Genomic DNA, 19,306 nt, shown 5'->3' on the forward strand with positions numbered 1-19,306 from the left:
AATATTTAGACAGCAAATTCATTCAAACTCTTCTCTCTTTTAAAGATTAAAAGGTCTAGATTTGTTTTATCTTTATTTATAAATCAATCAAATATTTATTCAGTTAAAAATTATGCATACAGGGCTGGAGAGATGGTTCAGCAGTTAAGAGTACTGGCTGCTTTTCCAAAGTCCTGAGTTCAATTCCCAGAACCACATGGTGGCTCACAACCATCTGTAACAAGATCTGATGCCCTCTTCTGGCTGGCAGGTGTGCATTAAGATAGAGCACACATATACATAAAACATAAATAAATCTTAAAAAGATACACACACACACACACACACACACACACGCATGTGTCTCTGTGAGTATATGCAATATTCTTGTGGATGCCTACGAAGGTCAGAAGAAAGCATTGGGTCCCCTTGGACTGAAGTTAACAGGCCATGGTGAGCCACCCAATATGGCTGCTGGGAACCAAACTCAGGTTCTCTGGAGGGGCACAAGACTCTTAACCTTTGAGCACGTTTCTAGTCCCCATGTCCCCAGTCTTGTTGTCTGTCTGAACCAACAGAGGATACTCTGCTGCAATAGGTATTTGTAATCGGTTTGCCATACAAATTCTTGTAATCAAGGCTAAGTGATTATGGATATGCACTTTCTGCAGGCTCTGGCTTCTGCATGCAGCATTAAGTTACAGGAATAAAATGGTTCAAAGCACCATTACCATACAGAAAGACTTGTTCATCCTTTGTATGGTGCAGGGAAAAGTGGTCTTTCACCTAAGCTTTACAACATTGCTAATGTCTTTCAAAGAAAGGACCAGGGCACATGTGGGTGTGGCAATGCAGACCAATCCTCTTCCTCTGCTCCAAGATGCTAGTGTGAGCATTATGTTCACTGCAAAGCAGTTATTTTACCTCACATTTTCCTCCAAGTGTATCAAGCAACACAATTCATGTACCTCTATTAGGTAATGAATATCTCCATTCACGTTCTGTCTAAAACCAGTAACCTGTGAGAGCTTGGTGCCCCATGTACAGAGAGCCACAGTCTACCAATCAGTTTGGTGATTACTGTCCTATTTTTCAGATTAGTGGTAGGATAATAAATTCTTATAAATTTTGTATCCAGAGAAAGATGTAAAAACAAAATTATATTTCAACCAAAACAATGTATTAGAAAAATCTATATTGTGGGGTTTATAAAACATTTGACCTAATAAAGGATGGCTTATTCTTAAAATAAAAAAAAGATGTGGAAATGCTATATATGATTTGAGGCATGGCTAATGTCTAATGGACACAGTTGACTTGTGTTGTTATTATGGTTTAAAACTTACAGTCAGGTTAGCAGGACTGTTATTGCTATAAAGAGTACTTAGTGTATATAGTTTACAGACTACAGAACTCATGGTTGAAGAGGACATATATTTTTGGAAACACAGGACTATAGCACAATAAAATGCCCACAGGTCTACACTGGCTTGGTGGCTTTGGGAGAATAATGATGAGAATCAAAGAACACTAGGGATTAATGACAGGGCTTTTATTTTACAACTCTGTAACAAATATTTATAAAGTTATAAAGTTAAATACTTTAGCTTTTATAAGAAATGGGCATGTGAGTGTCATCTCAAAGCGATGAGTGAATTCTGTTTGAGGCTAAATGTGAACCTTTCTCTGGGTAGGCCATTTGTGACTGGAAAGCAACTTCTAAATTCAAAGAGAAAGAAGAAAAGACTTACAAAGTCTCTTAAGGCTTTCCCAACATCAAATAGCTTTTACTAAACAACGTTTTGATGAGTTAAGTGTGAGTGAGGCAGGAACATATGGATTAAATTTCCCTTGAAATACACATGCATTTCAAAATGGGGTCAAGGGGTGGTATCCTGAGTCAAATACATCTTAGAGAATCCAGAATGTTTAAAGGACATCATTCTCTGAATACAAATATTGGTAAATTATTTCTAGTTAAAATCTATAACTAAGATTACATAAAAATACAAGTGGAAGAAACTTAAATAAATGCATGTGTGCTGGTAAGCCAGCCAAGTGCCTTCTGTTCCTTTCGCTATAACTACATAGCATGGGAGGGGTGGTCCTGGGCAGGGGCACCTGCATACAAGTGTGGAACAATAGTGTCTTCTTTTCCATAGTCTATGCAACAGTTAAATAAATCTGTGCTGTGACATTTCACCTTGTTTTATATAACAAATTGTATTAACTCTCAGCTTGTGGCAGTATGTTGTCTCCTTTTGTTTTATTTTTCTAGAGTCTTAGTTTCCACTTTTCCATGTGTTGCGGATCCATCTCTCTAGTTCAGTGTAATCAGGAACACTGAGTAAGTAGCACAGAGCTTGTTTCTAGAGAGCAGGAGAATCTTACTAGGTACATTCTTAGTCTTGTACTTCCCTCTGAATCTGAGTTATTGTAAGAGAGTATGTGGAAAAATACTTGTAAAAGGATTATAAGCCTCTTACTTTAAAAAACAAAACCCACGTAAAAAGCCTAGCTTACACTGTAACATCCCTTTCCTAGCATTGCTATTTAAAAATCTTTACTACTCTTTAAAAAAAGTATTTAAGGTACCCACTCTGCTCTGCTGGTCACAGAACACACATTCTATGTGATAAAGAGGCCTTTCTTAATTGAGAGCAGCACTGCTATCTTGGCCTTATAATTATGAGAACCTTCAGAGACATTCAGTTAATAAGGACATAATTAGCAGAAGTCAGAATGGAGAAATGAGGTCAGCTTTAAGTTTCACTATCACAGGTTCTTGCCAGGGAAGCAGGCAGGCTGACTGAAGGTCTTAGCTCCTCTTCTGCTCCTCCAGATGCAATGACTCAGTCTTGTCCCCAGCTCTGTAGCAGAACACCCTTTGTGGAGTCCCTTTCTCCCTGCCCCGGTCCATGCCCAGCTGATCACAAAGCTCCCCTCCAAGCTTCCTTACTCCAACTCATCTCATAAACCCTGCCTCCAACCCCAGCGGGCATTCTCTGTGAACATACAATCTGAGCAGACGGGAAACAGGGAAGCTAACCAAGACCTTCACCACTCCCTCTTCTCCTCCAAATCCAATTGATTTGCGAAAAGACTTGGCTCTCCTATTTACTAAACTTTAACAAAGGCTCAGTAAGGGCCTAGTAAGTAAGAGTTAGAAAATTTCCTCATGGTTCAAAGAAAGACACTGCACAGTCTTTAAGGCAGGACAAGTTCATTTTGGGGTCTTATGCAGCTTCCAGATAACAAATTGTGAAAAGGCCGAACTGAAATCTGAAAAGGCAATCAATGCACAGCTGCTCTGGTGAGCATCTGGCAGGCCGAACATTAAGATACTGTCTTAGGCAGAAATCTCCAAAAATAAGATGACATGTACATGAAATCTTAAATGCACGACTATTCAGAGCATTATCATTCAAATAGCCCAAAGGTGAAAGAACATAAATGTCCACTAACCAGTGAATAGACAAAATAATGCAGTCTATGTACAAGAGAACTGTCTTTACAGAAAGGACAGATACACTCCACCATGGGTCATCCTCAACAATCCCGAGCTAAGTGAAAGAAGACAGACACAAAAAGTCCCCAGATAAACTGCATCAACACACAAAACATGGAGGCAGAAAAGAGACAGGTGTTTGCCTAGAAAGGTAGAGGAGAACAGACAAACAGGGAGGATGGCCAAGGGGCACAAACTTCATTTAGAGGCAGTGGAATATTCTGCTCGTGGGTATGGCTGTGTAATTGTGAGTATACCAAAAATCATGATTTTTATATTGCATCTGTATCAATTTTTTACTGGTATGTGATGAATCCAAAAACACATTTCCCAAGAACTATCCAAACATTTCCATGGACTTACAAGCTTAGCCAGTGAATAGTACTTTAAACGAACCTAAAGTTGAGATGGGTTTTATCTAAGAGGAAATAGAAGTGTATGAAATAGACTTTGATGGTTCATTTTCAAAGGTGGATCAAGCCAGCTTATATAAATCCAGCTGCAAATGTGCAGAAAACACTTGGCCTTGTGAATGTATGTTAGTCTAGCTATTCTTTACCCTCCCAACACTGCCACGATATCCCCTGACCCAAACTCAGTTTAGAGTAGAAAATTGTAACAGCCTAGCTTGCTTGCAAGGTCATGTATCTGATAAGCTTTGAAATAAACAGAATGTGAAATGTAGAGATGAACCCATGTGTGATTTTTGTTGAATAAAAAAACCCTTTAAGTGATGAAGGGAAGAATAAGACCTAGATGACAAGACTGTCCTTCTAACTATTCAAATGAGAAAGGAAGGCAGGTGTGCTAGACTTGGTTTATACACTGTTGTCTGCACTTAGTCAGTATGCCTGCCATGGGAGACGGACGCCTAACTTTGCAAGGTCAGAAAATAACCTGCCTCGCTTTTGCTACTGTAAATTTTAGTTCTGTTATTGTGAAGTGAGAACCTTGGTTTCTAACAGAGAGATTATAGAATACAGAGAAAAAAAGAATATTTCTGGTGAAAAATGTTTGAATATTAGACTTAGAGAAAAATCTTTTTAGATATTTAATATTAAATAGATGGCAATAAAAGTTTATTATGCAAAAAGCAATAAGTAAAACTATTGCAACTTACAGAACTGATAATAAAACATCATTACTGTCATTAACTCAGTAGAATTCCCTAACTTTGTAATACTAAATTCTGAAAATAACAATAACAAGAGTTTGTCTATGTAAAGTATTTCTACTGTCAGTGTATGTGAGTCTCTTTTTTAAAAATTTATTTTTATTTTATGTGTATATGTGTACATACATTATGTGCATCATGCATATACATATACATAGCCTTTGGGTTCCATAAGAGATCCATTGGAACTGGAGTTACAGATGTTTGTAAACTCCTATGTGGGTGCCAGGAACTGAACTCAGGTCCTGTGCAAAACCAGCCAGTGCTCTCAACTGCTGAGCATATCTCCAGCTTCCTTCCTGTCTCCCTCTTTTTTAAAAGGCTATTTTATTTTATGTTTATATGTATCTAGTGCTCTGAATGAAAATGGGACACATAGACTTAGGGAATGGCACTATTAGGAGATGTGTTGGAGGAACTGTGCTGTTGGGGGTGGGACTTGAGGTTTCAGATGCTCCAGACAGGCTCTCTCTCTCTTCCTGTTGTCTTTCTGATATGTAGAACTCTCAGGTCTTTCTCCAGCACCATGTCTGCATTCATGCCTCCGTGTTTCCTTCCACAGTGATAATGGAGGTGTACACCTCTGAACTATAAGGCAGCCCAACTAAATGTTTTTCTTTTTAAAAGCTGCTGTGGTCATGGTGTATCTTCACAACAACAGGACATTAACTAAGACAATGTGTGCCTACACGTAAGTTTATGAGCCTCATGTTATGCAGGTACCTGAGCCAGAAGACAGTTTTAGGTTCCATAAAACTGGAGTTACAGATGGTTGTGAGCCACCTAATATGGGTGCTGAAAACCAAACTTAGGTCCTTTATAAAAGCAGAAAGTGCTTTTAAACATCTCTACAGTTCCATGTAATAGTTAAAAAAAAAAAAAAAAAAAAAAAGAGAGAGAGAGAGAACTACATTGTACCAGTGGGTTGGCATCTTATCAGTTAGGTGCATCATCCCTCTGTCTCTACTAACATAAATTTGAGTCGTTCTTCAATTTCATTAATTGAAAATTTTGAAGAAACAACTTGATAAGTCTCAAATAAAATAATTTGCATTTTAGATTAAATTCAGTTAGCTTATACTAATTTATTTCAGTATTTCAAGTACAAATATAATTAGTAAGATGAAGTATTTAGTCATATATGGGATCTTAGGGCTAATTCACTTTGGTGGATGACTATAAACTAAAATAGCAATTAAAGTAAATTAGGTAAGGTGTTAATAATATAATAATTACTTAGTTGATTGGCACACTTGTATATTAAAATCCTATTAGCTGCTTGCTAGAAACACAGAAAGCCACGTGATTAATAGCCACATACATTTAACTTGCCTCTTGAGATGAACAGCTTGGGAAGAAAGGAAACTAAAAATGAAAAAGAAAATCATGTGACTATAGAACTTTATGAACATTTTATTTCTATTAAAAGCTGAAAGCACCAAACAATAAAGAAAATATGACAAACAGCCAATCATCTGTTTACTTTATCAAAGTAAAGTTTTGCTGTGTAAAAGCATTCTTAAAAAAATTAAAATCCTTTAACAGAATGGAGTTAAGCACCATGTAGACTATGATTAAAGGTAACATTACTGTTCTCAGTCATTGTGCATCGTCCCAGACCTCTAAGTGCTCTGTACGGGGCATGGTGAGGTAGGTGACAGGAGAGAACACTGAGTCTACAGTTCCATGAGAAGACTGTGATGTTGTTCTCTCAGCTGGGTCTCCATCAGCAAAGCAGGATTCGTGAGGAGAGGACAATGGACTGTGCCCAGAAGCAGGTTAAGGTGTACTAGTTATTTGTGTGTGTATGTATGTATGTATGTATGCATGCATGTATGTATGTATGTATGTATGTATGTATGTATGTATTTTCGATGCTATACTTCTTTTACATTTTTTTAAACATTTATTGATTTTAATTTCATTGGTGTTTTGTCTGCATATATGTCTGTTTTAGATGTTAGATTTTTCCTGGAAATAAACGTTAGAGATATTTGTGAGCTGTCAGGAGAGTGCTGGGTATTGAATCTTGGTCCTCTGGTTAACTGCTGAGTCATTTCTCCAGCCTCAGTGCTATGCTTCTTATAGAAATAATCTGTGGACATTTCTCCTAAATTAAGAAAGAAAACACTGTAATTTTGATTTCTGAGCTGTTAGTAGATGATAGTAACCTCACAGAATGCTTTCTGAGACACCAAGTGAACATGGGATTATATTAATACCAAACACAGATCTTAGGATTCTGTATATTTTCATTTTGAGCTATCTCCTGTAATGGTGAAGTTCTTTTTAGGTAGGATCAAAAATTTTAGGATAAGTTATGAGTAAAAAACACATTATTATTTTAAAATTTTACTGTCTGAGACAGCAACAACTATGATAATGACAACTATTTCTTAGAAAAATGCTACCCATTCTTTCTTTATTAATAGTTGATTTCATTAAACTTCGGAATCCGGATCATGAGAGCAGAGATCAATAATGGACTTAGCATTTACAAAATTCACTCATATATTCTCTCTCTCTCTCTCTCTCTCTCTCTCTCTCTGTCTCTCTCTCTCTCTCTCTCTCTCTCTCTCTCATACACACTAACTCTGGTGAATTCTGTACACTGTTTCTTTGTCTCTTTCTTTGCCTTTTCTGGCACACTCACCTGTCACTCTCTTTTTCCTTTACTCAAGGCTCCAGGTGACACTCTGTACTAAGCTACTGTTTGAAAGACGGGCACTGTGGACTATGTGAGGGATCACCAGTATTTCAGGAAAACAATCTAAGCTTTGCAGCTAGACATAAGGATCCTACAGGAAGAAGCTGAGTTAGGACCCAGGACAAGTGCAGACTCATTCAAAGAAAATCTGCTGAAGGGATGGAGCCAAAGGATTGAGTGACAGATGGCCTGAAATTATCAATCTGATACTAAGTGACTTATGAAATGCCACCATTATTTATAATATACAATAATAATTTATTTCAAGGGTACTTTTATTTCTCTAAGGTGTCTGATCTTAATGATTTTACTGTTTTGCTTATGAACAGAAATTAAAAATTAGCCACCATTTAAGGGCAGAAACACAGAAGAGTTACTATTATTTGGTAGGTTGTAATACTGTTAATGTTAGTACTGAGCAGATTTAATGTAAGCTTCAAGAGACGAAGGAGACTTGAATGAGCTATTTTCAGTGGATCAAAGCACCATGTAAACTAAACCACATAGTGGTGAAGCATGTATGTGAGTACAGGGGAATGAAGAAAGGCGAGGTCAGACATCACAACGCTGAGTTTCCTATCATCTCAAAAGTAGCAATGAGTCCAGGAAAAGGGTCACACTTGCTGACAAATGAAGCAACAGGCTTGGTCTGCATTCATTTCCAACAGTAAGATCTGAGTGTTTACTTCAGAATTTGAGATAAACATTGGGTATTAGATACAGGAAACAGGATATACATTTCAGAAATAGGAAACAGTTTTCATGAGACAGCGACGTAACAGGCATTTGCAGAACCTGGCACTAGGATAGTCTTCTTGCTTAGTATATTCTTCATTCAGAAGTGGGAGAATGAGAGTTCATCTCCTCTGTGCTATGAATAATAAGATCTCCACTGTAGGAATGAATCACTGCAGGTTTTTATATAGCTACAGCAGATTATTTTCAGTAAGCAAGGTCCTGGAAACAGTAATACTATAGAGAGAAAGATAAAAAAAGGAGCACACACTTCACTGCCACCTTTTCCACCAATACGGGCTGAAAATGAATTGAGGTTACAGCTCAACTGGAGTCTGAGACTATGAGGTGTGGGGAGCCGACAGAAGGCGGCTATCATCCTTGCAGCCATCTTGAGCCATATACCCTGACAAGAGGCTTGTTTACAATAGCCTACAACAGCTGAGCACACTCTGTTAACATCTTGCTTTAGATACCCAGGATTTTTCCTTGGGTGTGTGAGACTTAAAGGTGTGTGACTTAAGGTCGTGACTTAGAGATCAGATTTAGAGACAAGGCCTAAGGGCATGACTTAAAGGCGTGACTTAGAGGTGTGGCTTAGAAGTGAGACATATAAAAGGCAAGAGGCAGACAGAAGAGTTCAGTACAACTTGGAGTAGGAATTAGGCATTGAGGAAGAAGACACTTGGACTAGAGAACTAGGAAGAAGAATTATTAGGCATTAGGCACTTGGCACTTGGAGGAAGAACTTGGAATTAGACATTGCCACTTAGCACTTGGAAGAAAAAACTTGAAACTTGGAGGCACTAGGGACTAGGAACTAGGGACTTGGAAAGAAGAAGAGAGACTGAAGAATAAATGGGATTGAATCACACTCTGTCTGGTCTCCATTCTTCGAGTCCATCCTCACTCTCTCTCTCTTGCTGAACTCCGACCTGTGGACTGAAGCAGCTTGGAGCAGTGCGAGCTCTAACAATTTAGCCCCCAAGGCTTTGGCAGTGTGGGTTCCAACATTGACAGAGCGGTCCGAGACATTTTGGCCCCCAAATGTGGGGCAGAGCAGTTCTCAACATTTCTAGCCCCCAAGCGTGGGGCAGCTCGGGCCACAACAATGAGGCAGGGTGATTCTGTTGTATTTTGCTTGAAATCCAATTTCAATTCATAGGTCAAGCTGCTCTTTAATTCAAGGTCCTCTTGCCAAGTGCTGAGATGGCAGTATATCACCATATCCTTTTAACCTGGCTCCCAATCTGCTTATTGGGCTCAAGGCATGCTCCAAGCCTGTACCCAATTTCTATTGGTTGCTTTCTGACCTCCTTTTATCAGACCTCAGAGGTTATTGGCTGAGCCTCAAAGATGTCCACACCCAATCAGGGAATGGCACATCCTGTTTTCAATGACCTTAGATCAGCACCAGGACAAAGAGAAGTTGAGGGTAAAACAGGGGAGGTTAGCTGTTTGTAACAGCGGTTTAGAACTATGAGGGCAGAGCAAAACAGGAGCAAGATATTCCAAATAATTCAGCCTGGAGGGGCTAGCAAATCCCATGCTCACCTTGCTGAAGTGACTGCCCATTTTCCAAGACTGTTGGTAGGTAGCAACACATAAGTCAAGGAATTCATCATCCTACCCCACCTTCCAATGGTCGTAGCCGTTTTACTTGAGCATGTGTACTAGAATTATTTTCCTGCCTGAAGCACCGTTCCTCATTACATAGGTGTGCTGCTGCTTATTGTCAGTAAAGCACATTGCTTGAAGTCCTAGCTTCAATGCCGGAGACTGAGGCACACTAAATTATCAGCACTTATATGACTGAGCATGATGACAAACATTGACATACATTTCTTCACCGGGTGACACAATTTGAGTTCTGTAGCTTTATGTGTTCCTCACAACAAGTAGAAACATATTAACAAGTACCTGCAAGGTTGTCGATTTCCTTTTCCTGGAGCAGGCTGACGGCATCATCATCTCCTTCCAACATAAGCTCAGTCTCTGAGTTCTGGTTCACAATTGCTTGGCTTCTGAAAGCTTTCTTGGACTTGATCACATCTTCTTCGGTGCCTACATTCAAGGAACACAGCAGTTTAGGTTACCGTGGATGTACCTGCACTTAGTGGGTGTTACAGACAACATTTTCTTTATTATATGCTGCGTTTGCTATTTCTTTACAACTACGGAGCACATTAAAATACTTCTTTATTTTGCTTGCTTGGACATCTGTGAGAAAAGTTGGGAGATTTATCCCTTACTTTACAGATGAGAAAGTAGGTGCAGTAAGCTGCTGGCTTACAGTGTTCCTACAATCCATCCTTCTATTTTTTATTTTTTTCTGTACAGTGCTCTGTCTCTTTCCAGCTTTATCCACAGCCTTTCTATTTTTTGAGGCCAGTTCTCTCTGACTTGACAAGGCTGGCCTTGAACATGTAATTCTCCTGAGTATCTCTGAGTGGCTTGCTCTATCAGGCCCAGTCTATAACCCATTCCTTGTGACTCTAGAATCATGTATGGTCTACAAAATATCTGTATCTACAAAATATCTGTATCCCTCTTAAGATTCAGCTTTCTGACCCATACTAGTTGAGAACTTGATTTATATAATTATAATGTAATGTGAATTAACTAATCAATAGTTTTTGAAAGTAGGTAAGATAGATACAAAGAAAACAGGGAAGTATTCACTTCTGATTGAAGAACTTGGTCAACTGGGGAGCTGCATGGAGGTGACCCCAGAATGATGTTCAACAGAAGTAGACTTCTACTGCACATCAGTGGTTTCTTTACCAATTAATGAAGTAAATTTTCTAAAGTTATATCCTTCTTTGCTACACAAAATAATATAAAACCATAGCAAAATACATAAAACAAGAAGAAACTGGAAATTTAGGAAATTACATGTCAACAGATGAACGCTTGGAAACTAGTACATTTAAGCTCCTCTTGGATCTAACTGCTTGACAAACATTCCCACATTTACTCTCAAACACCTGCTGTGGGTGATGACCATCTAAAATTGTCAAAACTGTGAACAAACAAGACATACAAGTACACACACACACACACACACACACACACACACACTATTCCACATAGGAAAAGCTCTATTTCATACCATTGCAGTCTAAGGCATGCCATGCCAAACACACCATCTTGTCTGTGTCCCTTTAAGTTCAAATTGGAGGAAAATACTGTGTGGTACTCACAGCATCTGGAATAGGTTTATAGCACTAACTAGTAAAATGAGCATGCTGGTGTTGCTGTGCTTAGTGCCCAATTCTGTGACAATGCTGCTCCCAGGACATATCACAACTCTGGCTGAGTGTTCCTAGGCTCAATTGATCAATACTCCTAGACTCCTTCCACAAGTCTCCCAATAGCCCATCAATGTGGGTGTTAGTCAGCTGCTTTCCTGGAGGTACATCTAGGTACTACTATAAAAGTTGTCATGGGAACCAGCATGTGAACCTACTCTCAACTTTCTCTTCCTAACTTATGTAAACTTTCTCCTTTTCTTTTTATAGAGACAGGGAGCCAGTTTTACTTGCTAAATACAAACTGACCCAAAGGCCACAAAAATATAAAAACACACGCTGAAGAGGACAGCTCCACCAGAACCACTGCAGAGGACCACTAGCTAGAGTGACATGCTGACACTCAATCCCTCCTGGGCAGTAATCCTTGGAAAGCATGGTGAACACAGTGCAGTCAGCTAAACAGTGATTGTGACTTAGGGTGATTAAAAAAAACTTGAGACAAATACTGTTATTGCAAATGAATGCCTCAGTGAGGACTTTACATGGTTTACATGAGGTACTTCTTTCACTGGCTCATGGGTGATTCTTATTTCTGCAATACCAGATGCAGAATAGAGCCTGGAATGTTTCAGACTCATCCCAATTACAGACCCCGCACAGCAGGAATGTCTGGGGAGGGAATGTCCTAGTTACAATCCCTTTGCTTTTTGAGAGGTAACTTAATCAGAGGAACTTTGAGCTTGCTTGCTTTAGTAAAGGATGTGAATGCAGTGATAAATACTGCAGGCATCTTTTCACTAGCATAACACTATCCATGTCCTCTCCAGCTGAGCTAAGTAGCTTGTTCCTCCTCCAGTACAGTTAAGGCCAGAGGCTGACGATTCCTCTTGAGTGGTACTGACCACTACACTACTTTAGTCATTACCTGGTATGGAGGCTTGCACTGGTGCATGGCTCACATGACCCTCAGCACGTTTTCAGAATGGTTATCATATAATACAAGCATGTTGAATAATCCTGTTTTATTTGTTAACCCCCTGTAATGAGCACTCACAGCAAGACTTACACTCAAGGGTTAAAACCTAGACTCCTTGGTACAGCTGATCAAGTTCTCTTAGCCTCTCACTGCCAGCCTTACATGACCTCTTCCCACTGATCCACAGCAGCTTCTGGAATATGCTATGCTCTCATATCCCTCTTGATATGTGCTGATGTTATGCTCAATGGAAGGGGTATTCCTTTTTGTTCCTTTGCTTCTTTCTGATTGCCCTTCACAATTCTCTTCCTCCAGACATCTATCCTCAGTATCATAGCCGATATCTTTGGCTACCTATTGGAGGTGGGATCTCTTCTATGCCTGCCCACTACACTATGTTACTATGACATCTCTGCAGCAGTAGGGTCTGGCACTCGGTAGGTGCACACGACCTGCTGAAGTTTAGGTGTCAACCAAGCCCCTTCTCATAATTCTCTGACTTGTCAACTCTTTCTCATATGCTCTCCCTACTCCTCAGGAATCTTCCAGGGCAGCTATCTGGCACCAGGTACTGCGGCTGCCTGCATGTTTATCTCCACAGATGCCTGAAGGCACTTTGATGACTGGAATTCCATATCTGTCTCTATTTCTATCACTTAGCACACTGCCTGGTAAGGAGCAAACACTGATAAGCCCTGAATGAGTGAACTTCGACACAAGAGTCATCTCTGAATAGCTCTAAATCAAAATTTCCTCAAATGTTTCAGAATCTCACTCATTTGTGTTAATTTGTGTGAAATGGAGCCCAGTTCTTTGCATTAAAGTAACCTTTAAGCTTCAGTCAGCCAAATAAGCAAGTTTTTCCTTATATCACTACCATGTTAAAAAAAAAAAAAAAGAGCGGATTTATGTGGCTCTACATTATCACAATAAAAATCTACCCATAAAAAAACGTGCGATAGAAGAAAGGTGAGCCTGGAAGTGTATCAAGCTTAGCATCTGTTTTCTTCTAGCTTTGAAGCAGCAAACATCTGAATCTTTTCAATATTTGCTACAGGAATTGGTCCCCACACACAGAGCAGCTGATCATCCCCGCTGAAGTGTTACCAGCTCGCAACCCAGTGAACTTACCAGTTTTGTGGAACTGAAACAAACATTTGTCTAGATTAGAGTATATGAGATTTAAAGGTGCTTTTCAATCACAATATCCTTTATGAATTAGGGTTTCATCCATCAACATTACAGCAAAAGGAGGTAAGGTCTCAGAGGGCTGTCTCATTACAAGGCTTGTAAACACTGTCCTTAGAAAGAATTGGTTTATCACCTAACAAATCAAAATCTGATTGAGAGGAGAATTTATTTGAGATCATCTGTCTTAGAAGACATGTTGAACCAAATGCACTTCTTGGCCTCTTTAGCCATTCATCAAGAAATTAACGAGCGAACGCCACAAACGGCGAGAGCGCCTTAGACTTGAAATGAGAAGCACGAAAACCAAGTAAAACTAGACAAAGGAGACAGGGCTGCTTATTTCCTAAGAAAATATGAGAATGGCACAGAAATATAAAGTTTTAGAAGAAAAACTACCATGGGCTTGCGAATGAACAAAATGCAATGTAAAATTATGGCTTCATTTCCTATCATGCTTTACATACAGGAAAGCATGACCTGTAGACTTAATCATAGAGTTACAGTGTAGCACTTTTTTCCTTCATAAGTTTCTCTTAATAACCAGAAAACTAGTGAATCTAAGTATATTCTAATTAAGGTAAATAATTATCTAATTTACTTTGTTGTTGTGGCCATGCTGGGGATTGAATGTGGGGCCATTCATGCGAGCAAGCCCTCCATCACTTGAGCTAAGGCCTCTGCTCTGACAAAGTGTATTTCAGAAGTGAAGACACAGGCGAACTAGAATGCCTTCCACATTGCTACTATATGCCAGCACCTCAGAGCTTTCTTACTACTACTTTAGTTTTCATTGTCTTAAATACTCAAAAGTTAAAATACACACCTGCTTCTGCTGATACTACAAATTTCTTTAAAAAAAAAATCAGGATCTGGAAATTAGTTTGTTATCATTATATTATTTTATATTGATAAACAAATACCATAAAGGAAAGTATAACATGGTTTATTTTGATTTAATGGATTATTCTACAGTTAACTGTGAATACTAAAAAAGAGCAGCAGTCACTGGGGTGAGACATCATTTATTTTGAAACGTTTTACTTGGAGATTTTCTTACTGGCATCTGTCTCCCATTTGCTTAGCTCCTCTGGTGCAGTCCTCGGCATGGAACCCAGGCCCGTGAATGCTCGAGGCCCACAAGTGCTGTAAAACTGATCCACATTCTCATTTGCTTACAGGAACTTAATTTCTCTTTCAGGAATTGAGTAAAGTGGGAACACACATTTGTTGAGACAGCACATAGAAATAATACTGTTATATCTCACCAACTAATTATATATGTACACCATTGATTAAGTTACGTTCCTTGCATGTCCTTCAGTCTTCCCATAATGTGGAAATTATACTTTATTATTAATCATGTTTTATTCTTTCCATTTGTACCCATTATAAACCTTAAAACAAGTCCCCACCAATTTCTTAAGTTTAGTTTCCAATCGGTGAGAGAGAAGAGAATGAGCATTTTCCCAACCTAAGTCTCAAGGGATTACTGCAAACTTGAAATGAGATAGTGGATGCTTCTACATTTTGAACTTCATTAAACTTAAACCAAAGCTTTATCGCTCACAATACTGATGGACAAGATTTATACGAAGAAAGAAAAAAAAAGTGAGCAGAAGTGAAGTTCATAAACCTAAAATAAGACCAGCCTGATCCTGAAATCCTAAGTGCACTGCTTGGTCACAGCTACTGACAGTGCTCTGCTTTGTGGAGATTTCCTTCCACCATGCTATGTAAGTAGTCTGCTCATAATCATTACAAAGCCAGTGCACCCCCAGCTCGACTAGAATAGATGTTTCCTGAACAAAGAAGAATAGGCAGCTCATGTGCTGTTAAGTTCTTGTGAAACAGAACATAGTGCAGACAGCCAGCATTTAAAAATACTTTGCCCAATACTGTTTTATTCATTGCATTTACTGAGTTATTATGAAACAAATTACATGAGAACACACTTTTTAAAAATTTATTGTTGTCTTCATCGTCATCATCATCTTTGAGGTTTAGGGCTTTAACCTAGAACCACGTGCATGCTAGGAAAACACTAAAATTGAACTATGTTCCTAGCCCCTTTTCTTGCTATTTGAAAATTTTTGATACATTATCTCACAAAGTTGCCCAAGCTATCCTTGAGGTTACAGGGAAGGCCTGGCCACCCTTGAAATAGTTAGTGATAGCACTGCCTCTAGCCTTGCTGAAATCACAGGCCAGTTAGTACAGCATCAACATTTCTGATGCTTTTGAAATTTTTTACTCGGCTATGTTAACAGTATGAATATTTAAACTCTTGGTTATTTGAAGGAGAATACCTTATGATTTCTCAGTAAAAACAAGTTTAGCATAGCATTTTTTCATCTTTTGAAGAAGGTCTTTGTAGGAGGTTGGCAGAGTGAAAATTTTACCTAATTCTAACTTGGCCTAAATGTATGCTTGCAAAATTTGAATGTTTGTAGACATCTGAAAATTAGCTTCACATGAGAGCATTCTTTTCAAAAGAGAAATCTTCAAAATATGCATCCTTTCACAATATTTTTTTCTTGTTCAATGTGTCAATATATACAAAATTCTTTAACTTAATAATCTTTAAACTTAAATATCTTTTTTAAAAAACACACCAATGATATAGATATTTTGGGTAATGTTAAGAGAAAAATTTTTTTCATTAAAATTCAAGTCAGAAATAAATACCTTTACAGAATGGTCCTTTTATTGTTTCTTTTGTTTTGTGTTTATTTTGTTTTAGCTCTACATACTATTATTAAACTGCCACCAAAAAAAATTCAAGATAAATGTGCCTTATATACCTTTTACCTAATCACACTGGCTGCAGTTACATGATCTCATGCGGTGACATGCATGTGTCAGTCCATTACTGAGTACCATACAGTTCTGAACACTGGACAGTGAACAGGGAAATTGACTGCTCCCAACTCTGGGTGGTGGGCTTAGTGCCCAAGTGAGACAAAAGCTAAAGGCACATATGTGAAAATTTGCCTTACCAGTCACTTAGTATCAAATATTTCCCTGAGTAATTTCAATTTTAGAACTAATCTTAGAGTTTCATTTTAAACACAGACCATATTTTTTCTTAATAAAATAAAATAAAATAAAATGAAAGAGATATAAAAAGAAAGATTCTTTTTTAACTGAACCACTGTCTGAATAGAATACAGAGATGAGGGGGGATAGAGGGAGGGCAGAAATAAGGAAGAAGAAGAAGAAAGGAAAAAGAACAGAACAAAAACACCCCAGGGAAATCCCAATGGTGAAAACTTATAACAACACATTAAAGACACTGGAACCCTTAAACATATTCCCCTCCTCTTATATGTGATCAATCTTCCCAGAAGCTTCATCCCATCAGCATAAACCTCACTGAAAAGAAGTCCCCAAATGTGAAACAAGCTGCTCACACCCAAACAGAAAATTTCTGTGTGTTAAGAACATGCCTTCATGTAAAGACAGAGTGGCCACTGGGTAAGTTTAATAAGTCCGATGTAAAAGCTGATCAGCCTTTTAGCTATGGTATTTCCATCCAAAGATTATTTAAACAGGACTCCCACTATAACTCGTTACTGTTGACAAAGAGTTTAGTGAGTGATCACAAGTAGATATTATAAGACTTGGAAATGGCACTCAGACTGGAAGGCACATCTTCGCCTTGCATACAATGGGAGCAGTGCACCCTTTGTGTGTCTACCAAGGGAGAACACGCAGACATCCCTCATCCCTTCAGGTGGGCTGTCCTCTGAGCAGTCGAAGGAAAAGGTTGCTGATGTTTAGTGCACATGCAGTATTAGCAATCTGGGTATTAATTAAGGTCCAGTGTTCACAGATCAGTCCAAGTGTTAAATCCTTATTCACATCAGTTATGTTTGTAATGACTGACTGGAATTTAAGAAAGAGAGAAGAAAATGGCTACCTAACGCCCACAATTATAGCTCAGAGGAAAAGGACACCAAGGACACTTGCAAGTAAAAGAATTGGATCAATATTAACGCAATTTTCATTTCATGCTTCCCCAACCCCAGTAAGCTGACAATATACTCTGATTATGTGAACTGCCTGAGAGTAACACAGGTTATTAGAGCAGGAGGTGGGAATGGGAGGCACTTTTTATATTGACAGGCCTGCTAATAGAGTATACTGATTTTCAAAGACATGTAATACATTTTCACAATTTGGTTCTGACAGCAAAAACAGAATTTCATTTATTCCTAATTCAAAATATTCATATGTAAGCAATATTTCTTAGAGCAGACCAACAAAGGGGACACTCATAAACAGAATTTTAAACGGAAAGGTGCAATTAAAAAGATTCAAGAAAATGTTATGTATTTAAGTGAACTTAAGCACAATATAACAAGAAAGTGTTAATAATAATAATGTTAATAATAATCTAAGAGTCAATGTAGAAAACTGTATTCTATGCTTTTAAAAGACAAATTGACAATATATATCATATTAGCTCTCTATGCATTTTAGAATAGATAGATTTCATTAGAATTGTGACTAGTCATGCAGTTAGGGTGATGTATAATTATTTAGAATAGGATTTTGTTGTGTTGAAAGACACATGGTTCACTTTACTTGAGGAAAAGCAAACATTGCTCTTGGGGGGGGGGGGACTCAGTATCATACAGGTCAGGGCAATGTGTCCTTAGCTATGTGTCTGAATTCACTGCAGGAGTCTGTCCCTATGATACAACGCAGAGAGCAGTGATGGGAGATATGTGTACTGAAATGGAGGAACTGTGGCATTTCCTCCTCCTTTAAGCACTGTCCTCCCCTAGAAGAAAAGAGAGGGATGAGGTGGGGATGGGATTCAGAAAGGAAAGAAGCCTGCTAATTCTTGTGCCCAGAAGGCTAGACAGGAGCAGAATGTAAGCCTGGAATCCTAGCAAATTTGTAAAGGAATAAAATGAAGTACATGACATGAAAGCACACTGAAAGGGTGGAGCAATTCCTAGAACAGCATGGGAAATTTGCTCCAAGTATCTCAGACTCAAGAAAAGAGGTAAAGACGTGGGTAAAAAGGGAGATGATGCTTTGGGGAGGAAAGCAACCCATTCAGAAGGAGGGAAGAATGGTAACTAGCTTCTTCTTCCTCTTTATTACTGGAACAAAGCCCAGCTAGGATGCTGATGATATGCAGGCCATCTTAACTCTACTTTATAAAATGTAAGAAGTTTGGAGATGTAGCTCAGTGGCAGAATGCTTCTAACATGCATGGGCCCAGGGACCAACCCAAGTACCTCAAGAAATAACTAAAAAAATAAATAAATGAATACAAAAATAAATACAATAAAAACCAGTATAAGAAGTAAAATAAATTGAAAAAAAAAAACTCCTCACATTATCTTTTCATACGTGACACAATATACACAGCCCACAAATAACACTAAGCTGTCTGGTACTAGAGCATCCTTATAGGTGACATGCAGCGAGAGTTACCAGATATTATCAGGTAAACAGTCCACAGTGCCCAAGTGAACACAGAGCATGGTGTGTGGCAGTGCCTGGGGTGAGCTTTAGCTTCACCCACCATTTCTAGGTCACCTAGTTCTCTTGGTTTGATCTTTCTCAAACACACATCTTTCAACTCATTTTCATGGCATCTGCCCATAGCACGAACCTCTGTTCCTTCCTGTGGTACTGGTCTCCACTTTGGGTCATTACTCTGTGTACTTCTGGCCTTTTCTTCACACGCCCACTCTATCCACTCACTGATTTGAAGGAATTCAGCTCATGTTTTCATGACACATGACCTTCATGGAGCTCACTG

At 38.7% G+C, this 19,306-nt stretch overlaps 1 protein-coding gene across 6 annotated transcripts in view; it reads right to left on the minus strand.

Annotated features, from left to right (window-relative positions):
* Positions 1-19,306, minus strand: part of Nbea (neurobeachin) — a 518,446-nt gene that overhangs the window by 166,798 nt on the left and 332,342 nt on the right. For all 6 annotated transcript variants that reach the window (XM_076932409.1, XM_076932408.1, XM_076932407.1 and 3 more), the window contains one exon: positions 10,024-10,167. In XM_076932409.1, coding sequence (XP_076788524.1) covers positions 10,024-10,167 — 144 coding nt within the window. The remainder of the gene's footprint in view (positions 1-10,023; positions 10,168-19,306) is intronic.

Source organism: Arvicanthis niloticus, chromosome 4 (genome assembly GCF_011762505.2).
Source record: "Arvicanthis niloticus isolate mArvNil1 chromosome 4, mArvNil1.pat.X, whole genome shotgun sequence".
Taxonomy (NCBI): Eukaryota; Metazoa; Chordata; class Mammalia; order Rodentia; family Muridae; genus Arvicanthis; species Arvicanthis niloticus.